The sequence below is a fragment of the Girardinichthys multiradiatus genome, chromosome X (genome assembly GCF_021462225.1).
Source record: "Girardinichthys multiradiatus isolate DD_20200921_A chromosome X, DD_fGirMul_XY1, whole genome shotgun sequence".
Taxonomy (NCBI): domain Eukaryota; kingdom Metazoa; phylum Chordata; class Actinopteri; order Cyprinodontiformes; family Goodeidae; genus Girardinichthys; species Girardinichthys multiradiatus.
Genome location: NC_061817.1, coordinates 35,060,628 through 35,072,837, shown reverse-complemented (window position 1 = coordinate 35,072,837; position 12,210 = coordinate 35,060,628). Strand labels below are relative to the sequence as shown.

Here is a 12,210-nt window from a genome sequence, read left to right as displayed (position 1 = left end):
GATAGCTGCCTAGTGATGTGACTGTTGTTTATTGTCACGAACCAAACCATCCTGGTAGTAGAAATGCCTATTTTTTTTAACATGTTTGTATTTCTGATGGAAGTATCAGGTAAAAATACGGCTAAAGAGATAACAGTGAGGGCTCACTGCTTCAGATCTATGAGGAAGACACCAGCTGAGAGTAGGACTGGTTAAAATGAGACGTTCCAAGTTCTGTTCAACAGAACGTTCGAGGTTCTGTTGAACATGTTCAATATGAGTTCTACCCTTTTTGTCCTTGCTCTTACTTCACTGCATGTTCTAAATGTATTCTTTCCTTTCATCTTAACTTCTTTATTAACTTATAGCTTCTACACTTATACCTATTACCATATTCTGGTAACTCTTCCTGAAGCAGTAGAAGTAAAACCTGCACTGTTCCATTGCTGGTGGCACAAGAAACAATGAAAATCTGTAATTCTGTCACTCCTATGTGGAAACATCTCATCTGGAGTGAAAATGAAATTCAGATTTAAATGATATTTAGTTCATAGTTCCCACGTCTGTGTGTAAGTGATTCAAAACAGCACAAATGTTACATGAGACAGTAGACAAGTGAAATACACCACTAACAAGAGCACAGGGCAGATGTTGCTCCTATTGCCATTGCTGGAGACGGTCTTCTTTTCAAGATATTACATTTTGTCTCTGTTTTTCAGATGACATTACGTGATTCAACACCAGTTGTGCTGATTAGCAGCAACTGCTCTTGTGTAGCTGGTTGTGGAATCTGCAACCACTTAGTTGCATTGCTTTTCCAGACTGCTCATTATTCCCAATGTGGTCTGTCTGTTGACCCTCCTGTACTTTCATGCACACGGACAGAACAGAAGTGGCATAAACCACGTACTATGGTTTGTCTCATTTCATTATCTAACATTTGTATTACATTTTACAGTCACTTCACTAACACAGTGTTTTCAATAAATAGGGGGTGAAGCCAGGACCTGTGGATGCCATGGTTGTCTTAAAGCCTAAACTAAACATTTAATAAGGAGCCTACAGTTTGTAGATAAATTTGTAGATTTGTTAGTAAAAATAAATGTTCTTGATCATCTGATGTTATTGCATCATTGCTGTTACCCTCTTCTCTTCAAAATCTTTCATTTTACCTCCTAGTGCTTCAGATGACATGTGATCTGCGCTTCAGTCAGTTGTGCTGGTAAACAGACTACAATGTGTAAAAATAAATGTCATCAACTGTTCTGTTATTTCAGATCTACACTTTACAAGGCCTACAGCGGTGAGCTCCCACACCCGGCCATCCTCAATCCTGGACCAGCCTATGCTGGAATGAAATCTGAATCTCTTCCCCTCATCTGCACTATGAACATCTCCGCTGACAAGACACTTGTGGACTCCATCTTTGGGAAGGTGCAAGCTGGTAGTGTACTGTCCTATCAACAACCACCACCTCCATCTGATTGTGTTGTCATACATGAGGATGCACCCCCATTCCCGAATGTGCCACTAGAAGGTTACCATTTAAACCCATCCGAATTTTCATTTGTGCCGACACATCAAGAACAGCTACACCTGACCTCACTTTCTGTGACCTGGTCACAGTCACACCTTATTGAGGAGGCAACAAGATGCCAAAGTGAGACACATGAGTGGCATTCACTTAGGAGAGAAAGAGTGACTGCCTCACATTTCAGAGAGGTGAGCCATGTTAGAGGTCCAGGAACTGCAGAAAGCCTGGCAGAAAGGATAATCCGAGGGACACGACAAAACGGCACACATGAAGAGGGGACTTGAAATGGAAACGGGGTCCTTAAAGGACTATGCAGTTTTGAAAAACCTGAACCTGACCAAGTGTGGGCTAGTGATCCATCCAGATGCATCTTGGCTGGGTGCGTCGCCTGATGGGCTTGTATATGACCCACTTGAGCGTCCATCATTTGGGCTCGTAGAAATGAAATGCCCAAATGCACAAAGCTATGTAGACTGCAAATTCCTCAAAGTGACACAAGGGCTACACAAATTGAAGGAGAGCCATGGTCATTATTGACAAGTCCAGGACCAGTTATTGATCACTGGTATGCAGTGGTGCGATTTTGTTATCTGCGCCCATAATGACGTCTTTGTGCAGCAGATATACAGAGATAACACTGTATTAGAGGAGTTGAAAAAGAGGTGTGACACGTTTTTCTTTAACACTTACCTGCCAAAATACCTCTTCATGCCCATGTAATAGAAAATTATAATAAAGATATGAACTCATGAACGATTAAAAAACATTTCACATTTTATTCTGACAATAATATTACTACTGTATTCATTTCATTTTTACATATTCAGTGAAAGTACAAAAAATACATAGTGTTGTATAATGTAATCTCAATTTTAACATTAAAGTAAAAGCACTTCATACATTTAATGAAATTCCAATGTATCTTAACACAAACTACAGGTCCTTCTCAAAATATTAGCATATTGTGATAAAGTTCCTTAATGAAAATTTAACATTCATATATTTTAGATTCATTGCACACTAATTGAAATATTTCAGGTCTTTTATTGTCTTAATACGGATGATTGTGGCATACAGCTCATGAAAACCCAAAATTCCTATCTCACAAAATTAGCATATTTCATCCGACCAATAAAAGAAAAGTGTTTTTAATACAAAAAACGTCAACCTTCAAATAATCATGTACAGTTATGCACTCAATACTTGGTCGGGAATCCTTTTGCAGAAATGACTGCTTCAATGCGGCGTGGCATGGAGGCAATCAGCCTGTGGCACTGCTGAGGTCTTATGGAGGTCCAGGATGCTTCGATAGCGGCCTTTAGCTCATACAGAGTGTTGGGTCTTGAGTCTCTCAACGTTCTCTTCACAATATCCCACAGATTCTCTATGGGGTTCAGGTCAGGAGAGTTGGCAGGCCAATTGAGCACAGTGATACCATGGTCAGTAAACCATTTACCAGTGGTTTTGGCACTGTGATCAGGTGCCAGGTGGTGCTGAAAAATGTAATCTTCATCTCCATAAAGCTTTTCAGCAGATGGAAGCATGAAGTGCTCCAAAATCTCCTGATAGCTAGCTGCATTGACCCTGCCCTTGATAAAACACAGTGGACCAACACCAGCAGCTGACACGGCACCCCAGACCATCACTGACTGTGGGTACTTGACACTGGACTTCTGGCATTTTGGCATTTCCTTCTCCCCAGTCTTCCTCCAGACTCTGGCACCTTGATTTCTGAATGACATGCAGAATTTGCTTTCATCCGAAAAAAGTACTTTGGACCACTGAGCAACAGTCCAGTGCTGCTTCTCTGTAGCCCAGGTCTGGGGAATGCGGCACCTGTAGCCCATTTCCTGCACACGCCTGTGCACGGTGGCTCTGGATGTTTCTACTCCAGACTCAGTCCACTGCTTCCGCAGGTCCCCCAAGGTCTGGAATCGGCCCTTCTCCACAATCTTCCTCAGGGTCCGGTCACCTCTTCTCGTTGTGCAGCGTTTTCTGCCACACTTTTTCCTTCCCACAGACTTCCCACTGAGGTGCCTTGATACAGCACTCTGGGAACAGCCTATTCGTTCAGAAATTTATTTCTGTGTCTTACCCTCTTGCTTGAGGGTGTCAATAGTGGCCTTCTGGACAGCAGTCAGGTCGGCAGTCTTACCCATGATTGGGGTTTTGAGTGATGAACCGGGCTGGGAGTTTTAAAGGCCTCAGGAATCTTTTGCAGGTGTTTAGAGTTAACTCGTTGATTCAGATGATTAGGTTCATAGCTCGTTTAGAGACCCTTTTAATGATATGCTAATTTTGTGAGATAGGAATTTTGGGTTTTCATGAGCTGTATGCCAAAATCATCCGTATTAAGACAATAAAAGACCTGAAATATTTCAGTTAGTGTGCAATGAATCTAAAATATATGAATGTTAAATTTTCATCATTACATTATAAAAAATAATGAACTTTATCACAATATGCTAATATTTTGAGAAGGACCTGTATATTTACAGTGCAGTGCATGACCTAAAGGGATCTTTTTGATGTTAGAGATGCAAGTCTCTACACAGATAAGAACTATACACATTATTTTATCATCTTTCTAATCCTGGATTGAGATTAGCAATTGCTTGCCCAGGCTTTCACCAAGGGACCATTTTGATAATTCACCAAAAGACAGGCAACAGCAAAAAGTTGATTTATGCTGCCTGTGATTGAAAGAGGAATCACTGTGCTGAATATTTTATGTTCTTTGACTCTGTGAATCACACGCTCTACATGGACTCTCAGTCTTGCAATAGACTGTGTCTTTCTGATCTCTGACCTAGACAGTTGAGCTCTCTTCGACAGAAACGTGGGTATATGGACTTTGCATGGTACACAGTCTTCCACAAGGAAACCCTTGTCCACCATGATAGCCATAGATGGTTTAAGGAGGGCCACAATGCCAGACTGCTTTAAGATCTCTTTATCACCGGTGGCACCTTGATAAAGAGATGACACAAAGGTCACTGCACCATGAGGGGCTATCCCAATCAACCCTTTGAATGTGCAGTGTGATTTATAAGTGGAAAACACCTCGCTCTGGAGGAGAAGGGAGTTTGGGGTTTGACATCGCAGTTCTGTGCAATCTAAAATGACTTGAGTGTCAGCGTAGTCCTGAAACACTTCTGGGAGGTGAGCTTTCACAGTGTCTTCATCTAGCCAAATATTCACAGCTCCCAATACAGTATAAAGGAAGTTGGCCCAGGTGTTAACAATGCGACTCACAGTTGACTGATGTATTCTAAATCTGTGGGCCAAATCCTTTTGCATCAGTCCCAATGACAGGTAGTTCATGAACAGGAAGAACTCATCAATTGGTTGAAGGACCTGGAAAAAAACAAAAGTTACCCTTTGGCAGGAAATGCATTATGACCAGTAAAATAAAATGTTCAAAAAATGTCACCAACAAATTATTATTTAGCTCATGTTGAGTGTGAAATCCTAGTAAAACAAATTCCACTAACATTTTCTTGTTATTTAGGTTATTGTTAACTAAATAATGCAAATGTGTTAGTGACATTTTTTTTTTACACTTGGCAACCTATATATGATAATCAAAAATCTTTCTGATGTAAGACGAGGCAAGTTTATTTATATAGTAACAAGACAATGTGCTTTACATGAATAAAACAATAGAAAAACAAACGGGCAATGCAGTGGCATAGTAAGAAAACAATAGGTATTAAAGGTCGTAAAATGATTGATAAAAATGAATAATAAAGTGATCAAATGATAAAAAAAATAAAATGATTCATAAACTAAGGGGAAAAAACAATGCTTTGTAAGGACAACAGAAAAACATTTACCGTTGCACTGGCAGAGTGAGGGACTTGATCAGTCTTTGTGACGCTCTGTGCCCTTGTAACTCGTATAATATTGAGGGCGGCTGGTTCTATTTGCTTCCAAAAACCCATCAGATGGGCATGACTTGCAAATCTGTGAAACATATAAGATATATTGATCAGGCTAATTCATTCACATCTTATTTCAGACCCCAGAGAAGGCCCATTCAATACTTATACATATACTATCTCCTCACATTGTCTTGTGTCTCTCATCTAATGTATTGCACATCTGGATTAATATCACTGAGCTGTAGACAGATGTTCTAACTTGCCTGGTTGAAATTACAGTCAGTAATCACCAGTCATAACTCAGATCATCTCTGATAACCAAAACAAGGTTGACATAATTCCCAGCAATACTCACTGATTTGTAAATATGTAGTCATTTGATCTTAATTGTCATCTCTATTATCCAACTCTAGGACATTTAAGAACTATAGTCAGTATAGTCCACCCAGATAATGTTATTTTTACTGCTCTTCATGTAATAGCTCTGCTGATCTATGGTTCTAACTCACACACTGTGGATATTTTAATTACCTGGTAAAGAATCGTATGTCCTCATCAGACGCAGAAAACCTCTCCAAACAGAACTTGCTGCTGACGGTCAAGTCCTCTATCTGTTTTCGGAGCTTTGAGATCTCCTCGCGTAGCTCTTTGTTTTCGTTGAGGGAGAGATGAAGGGCAGCGGGCTCAGTACTGGCGCAGTAGTCATGTTCGTGACAGGACCCGGGGTCATCTTCATCAGGGTGAGTCTGCATCACTGTTAGATCGGTGTTCGGTGGACGCTCTGTTCTTTCCCATACTCCAAGTCGTGGTGTTGGAATATTATAGTTATTCCAATGAAAAAGCACAGGAACAGCTCCAGGTTGCTGTCGTCGACGTCCAGCAGGAGTGGGAGGCTCGATCAGATCAGCAGTAACAAAATGTCGTGAGCACACTCGGGAAGTATTGGTGACGATAAAATGATCTCTCCTGATCTTAACAGCCCGTTGCTTCTGTAATTCGGAGTCCTTTGGAAAGGTGTGAAAGCTCAGGTAAGAATTGGACTTCGTTGATGCAGTGCAGAATGGCACACAGCAGCGGTGGTTGGACCTGCTGTCCGTACGTTGTTGAAACAACAATTTTGCCCGTTTGCATGTCATGTTTAGGACATGTAAATGGACAGGTGATGAGTAGAAGAGACTCACATATAAATAACAAAAAGATTTACAAGAGCGGTGAGGTGACTAGCTAGCACAGCGGGCGCTTTCAGCGACTACCGGATGTTAACAACCATCCTGATTTTTTAGAGGAAATTACGTCACGTTCCTACGTGCACATAGGGTAACTGGTTGAAGTGGATATTATTTAGGGGCATCAAAGTAAATAGGGGCTGAATACAAATGCACGCCACGCTTTTCAAAATTTTATTAGTAAAAACTTTGAAAACCATGTATAATTTCCTTCTTCTTCACAATGATGAACTAGTTTGTGTTAGTCTATCGCATAAATCCCCAATAAAACACATTAAAGCTTATGGTTCCAACATGAAATAAATCTGAAAAACTTCAATGGGTTTGAATATTTTTGCAAGGCAATGTAATTATTTACATAAATGTATTTTACCCTTTCATGGTCCTCTGCTTCCCCTGTTGATCTGGCAAACAGGAAACTGGACTAAAAGTCAGAGAAAAGAAATCCTATAAGAACGTTGATGCAATGGGCTTAATGTCTGTAAAAAATACGATTTTTAGTAGATGTTTTCACACCATCGGATCTTTTTCACCGGAGTCGAATTGTCCTGTGTTGTCACCCTCTTCACAACTGCTGTTGAAGTCTCTCTGGAGTTTAGAAGGAAACAGAAGGATGACTAATCTTTCTGTCTAAACTTTAATAAGCTGTTTATGAACATATCTTACCATTTCTTTATCTCCACTGTGAAGAGTTGTTCCGGATGACACCCAGTCGTCCTTTGAAGGTTTTGTATCAGATGAGTTAGAATCTGCATTCCCAGCTTTCCCTCGGACCTTGCTCATGTGCTTCGGCTGCATCTCAACACGAAGACAGAATTACTCTCCATTCTGAAGCAAATCAAAGTTTTCATATGTTTTAACTTTACCTCATCAGAAGCTCCATCTTTGTCACTAGCAGGTCCAGCAGAATCAGCCTAAGAAACAAAAAGACCAAATCAAAGTCTTTTATGATAACTTTACTACTGGCACTAAATTAACATTAAACTGGAGTACATTTATTCAATGGAGAAAATAATCTCAGTTTTTAACAAAGTAAAATAATTAAATTCCTTAATTATTAAGGAATATTTATTGGTACGATTAACAATCCCTTTAAAATAACTGTAAACCAGTTAATGCATTAATTACACAGTTGTTTTTTTAAGCGGATCAGAGTTTCTAAGAATTTCTAATTAGTAAAACACAACATTCTGTTTCCTTGGGGTGTAAATCCTACATAAAACAGAGGCCTATTCCTTAAGCCAATGAGCCAAGTTTATCTTTCCATGGTGCACAGTGAAGAGAAAGGAGGTAAAGAATCTTGGGGTCAAAAGGGCTCCATAACAACCAGACATGATCTACATGCCAACGAGATGTGTGGGAGTGATGCCAGATCACAAACGTAAACAGGTGGCGTTTGCTAAACTAAACCGAGACTGAGCTTTACAGCAACAAATATTCTCGGTAAATAAAGGGTGAAAATGTGGAAAAGCCTCTAACGCCCACTGTTAGGTACAGTGAAAATACTGAGAGATTTTAAATGATAACTTCGTGGCCACTGCCAAACAACTCAAATTCATCATTGGGACTTTTACCATGATAAAAGATCTGAAACATTAGACACAATCAACACAAAAATGGTTTACCACACACAAAATCAACTCTTATAGGAGTCTGTCTCCAGACTTTGTGTGACTGGGACAGCTATAGATGTTTCTCTGGTTCAACACACATAAAACCAACTCAATACAGACTTCTCCTAAAGGTCAAAGGCTTACGAGCTTCAGATCAGCTGTGATTGAGCAGGAACAAGTGTAAGACATGCTGGACAACAGCCCATGAGGATTGGAGTTTAACACCCCTGATCTAGAGGGATTGTGCAATGAGGAATGGTCAAAGATCCCTCTGTCTCTGTACCCAAACCTTGTAAAATGTTAGAAATGAAAACTCAGTGCTGTGCCATCAGCTAAAGGGAAATGCAGAAAGGATTAACAGCAGGACAGGCAGTGTAACACTGGTGAATTCGTTAAAAATACATTTCCTCATGTTTCTTCCCTTCCAATAAAGAAAAGTACTGCCAGGAAAAATGTTTCCTTATTTACTTTCTATCAAGAAACAACAGACACTCAGATTTTTTTAAAGAGACACAATCAAATTTGACTTGCAAGGAGCCCAGGCCAAATACAATCTGCACAGGGTGAGTCGTCTCAAGCTGGACTTCCTAACACAGGGAATGCATCTCCACATATCTGCAGTACCCTGCCTCCACATTCTTTAGTTTTACAAGCTATTAACTTTGCAGTTTATGATCGCAGTGCTCTCCGCCTCGGATCGTGGATGAGATAACCTCTAGCGGTTAACACTGTTCAGAATGTCAGCTTTGCAGTCAGTCTTGAAGGCCACAGCATTCCTGTGAGAGCTAACATCTGCACAGAAGTTCAAACTGAGGTAACCAATGCTGTAAAATTACAAAGAATAAAAGGATATTAACATAATCACATTTTTTTCTAACATACTCCAATAAAAAAGGGACTTTCTCCAATTTGTCGTGGTAGGTTATCCTGCTGCAATACATTAATAATTTATTTAAAAGGTTTCTAATACTTAGAAGAGCTTAGAAAAAAATGACAAAATCTTATATAAAGGAGCCGAATAATAAAAAAAAAAAAGACTCTGTTTAAGCTGTTTAATCCTTCCCCTCACCTCATACAGCATTCCCCTATGTGTCCTCTCTCCATCCCTCCTTGTCCGCGACAGCGTGGCTACAGTGTTGAACCGTTTCCATTTGATGATAATGTTTCTGACTGTGGAATGAGGAATCTGTAAAGTCTTTGAGATTCATTTGTAGCCCTTCCCGGCGTTGTGCAGCGCAACAATTTCTGATCTGATACCGACCGGGATCTCGTTTCCGCGGGGCATCTTCCTTATATTTGGTGAAAATCAGCAATTATTTAAATTAACCATTTTTCTTTTATATTTTATTGTTTTTGTAAGCAAAAAGGGAGCGCTGTGTCTTTTTCACTTCCTGTCTACAACGGAAGTGCGATTTTACAACTCTGACTACGCCGTTTTTTGTTTTGTTTTTTACACAGAAAAAACAATCAGTTCATTTATTTTTTATAAGATCAAAAGCCGAAATAAGAATAAATCAACAGATATCCGAGTGGTGACAGAAATGTTGCATTCATTTCCCCTCGGAAATCGGAACTTTGAGCCAGGAATTGGGTCACATCCGGGTCGAGCGCGGAAAGCCTGTCCTATTATTGGGCAAACCGATATAAGCAAAACAAGCTTTGAAAGTGTCTCCGTTTCATGCGTTCAAGTACAACCTAAACACGTCCATAGCATTGTGTTCTTTAGATTCCGTGAAGTTAAAGACCATAAGAAGGCATTATGAGCAGTTTATTCCTGCAAACGTTGCTACGTTTTAGGAGCAGCAGCCACATTAAAGTTGAACATGGATTTAACAGGAACCTACGTCTTTCCAAGTTCAAATCCCGAGTTCAGGAGGGTGCTCCAGCCAAAGTTTAAAACATAACTCTGATATTGCAAATTCTGAGTAAACATTAAATACAGCAACACATTGAATGCTAAAAATGTAACAAAGGATCATCCAAGTGGTTGATTTACTTCACTAAATATCAGAAGGATGGATGCGTGGCTGGACAGTAAAAAGAAATGGATGCTAGAAAGGGAAGAGATGGGTGGAAAATTGTTGGATAGATAAACAAATGCACTGATGAAAGAGATGGATTATAGCTAGAGATGCATACTAAATACTGATGGGAGAATGATTGCTAAGAAGTGAATGTATGATAACTAGAGATGGACGGATGAAGGTTAGCTAAAGATGGATGGATGCTAGATAGAGTGCAATGGATGATTGTTAGGAAGATCTGGTTGGATGATAGATATGGTTGGTTGGATGGATGCTGGATAAAGATGAATGAATGGAAGGATGAAAAGATGGAAGGGTGGGTAGGCGACAGCTAGATAGAGATATATGAATAAAGGGTTACATTTACAGCACCTCATTTACTGCCTTTTGTGTAAAATGCCAGTTTGTTACAGCAGCATAATATCACAATGAAAAAGAAAAAAAATCAAACATTTAATCCGATCACATATTTTCAGTAGGATGCAATTTGCGGGTTTCCTTAGATGGAAAACTTTTCAATCAAACTGAATAATAATCTGAATTTGACTGCCATGTGTGATGAATAGGGTCAGCTGGATTGTATGTACTTGAGTTGGAATCTGTATGATTTTATAAAAATTGGTAAGTACCTTGAGATGATATGTGTTGAGAACTGCGCTATGAAAACAAACAGAATTGAATTGAATCGGGAGCAGAAGGATGAAAACCATCTGTGAATGCAAGCCTCTTTAACCGCAGCGATTTCCTTTGTTTGGACGGTCAGGGCAGATAAAAACGCTCCAGCTTTCCCTTAAATCATCCTCACCTCATCCAGCTTTTCTTTCCGTTTCCTCCTAGGATTCCCCTTCGTGGGTCTTCCACTCCGCGGTAGCGTGGCCACGGTGTTAAACCGTTTCCACTTAATGATAATGCTCCTCACCGTGGAAAGAGGAATCTCCAAAGTCTTTGAAATGAACTTGTAGCCCTTCCCAGCTTTGTGTAGATCAACAGCTCTCGACCTGATACCTTCTGGAATCTCGCTTCCACGGGGCATTTTGTCCGATAACTGATGAAATCCGAAAATATTTATAACTGCAACTTTCCCCCCCCCTTTTTTTTTTTTTTTACTTCTTGCTAGCAACAAGGAGGTGCTCCGTTGGACCCGTTGCTTCCACTTCCGGTCTGCACCGGAAGTAGGATTTTACTTTTTTTTTTTTTTTTTTTCCTCACAGGCCTTTTCAAAGAAATTATTGTGTTTTTGTTTTTTTAAATTCAACAATGAAACGCAAGAGGTGGAACGATGAATATACATACGTCTGAGGGATACGCACCAAAAAGCATCTGAAAAACCCGCTGAACCTGGAAAGTCGGAAGTTTTTTTTTTTTTGCTTAACTTTATTAGTAATCACAAATAACAAAAAAGGAGACAAGAGATTGTAATAAACAAAAAGAAAACATAAGCCATTTTAAGGCTGTTTTAAACCAAATTAATTTTATATTAACAATTGGCAAGAAAAAAAAAATTAAATGCTCTAGTATTTGTAATTTTTCTTGATGGGATGTTTTTAACAAAGTGTGATAATAAATACAAAATACAGTAATTTTCAGAAATATTCAAACTAATTTCTTTCTGTAAATTAATTTTTGATAATAAAATGTGGCCAAAAAGGTTCTAGATAACAATGCACACACTTATTCACAACTAAGTGCAATTTAGAGAGCCCAATTAACCTAACTGTGTGAATGAGTGTGGGCATGGTTGTTTGTCCTGTATGTCTCTGTGTTGCCCTGCGATGGACTGGCGACCTGTCCAGGGTGGACCCTGCCTCTCACTTGTAGACTGCTGGAGATGGGCACGAGCTCCCCCGTGACCCACTATGGAATAAGCGGTATAGTGAATGACTGAATGTTCTAGTTAATTTAGGGATTGGACATATTAATGAAATACATCAAATATTAATTGGTATACCT

At 39.6% G+C, this 12,210-nt stretch overlaps 1 protein-coding gene across 2 annotated transcripts in view; it reads right to left on the bottom strand.

Annotated features, from left to right (window-relative positions):
* LOC124862162 overlaps positions 1-11,933 on the bottom strand; it is a 21,922-nt gene extending 9,989 nt beyond the window's left edge. The window contains exons 1-5 of one of the 2 annotated variants that reach the window (XM_047355975.1): positions 11,066-11,933; positions 7,490-7,537; positions 7,290-7,415; positions 7,140-7,211; positions 6,997-7,047 (exon numbers count right to left, since the gene is read on the bottom strand). In XM_047355975.1, the coding sequence (XP_047211931.1) occupies positions 6,997-7,047; positions 7,140-7,211; positions 7,290-7,415; positions 7,490-7,537; positions 11,066-11,293 (525 nt within the window). In that variant the 5' untranslated portion in view covers positions 11,294-11,933. Of the gene's footprint in view, positions 1-6,996; positions 7,048-7,139; positions 7,212-7,289; positions 7,416-7,489; positions 7,538-9,305; positions 9,570-11,065 lie in introns of those variants that run through there. The other variant, XM_047355976.1, reaches the window with a different exon arrangement.
* Positions 11,934-12,210: the final 277 nt, after the last annotated feature.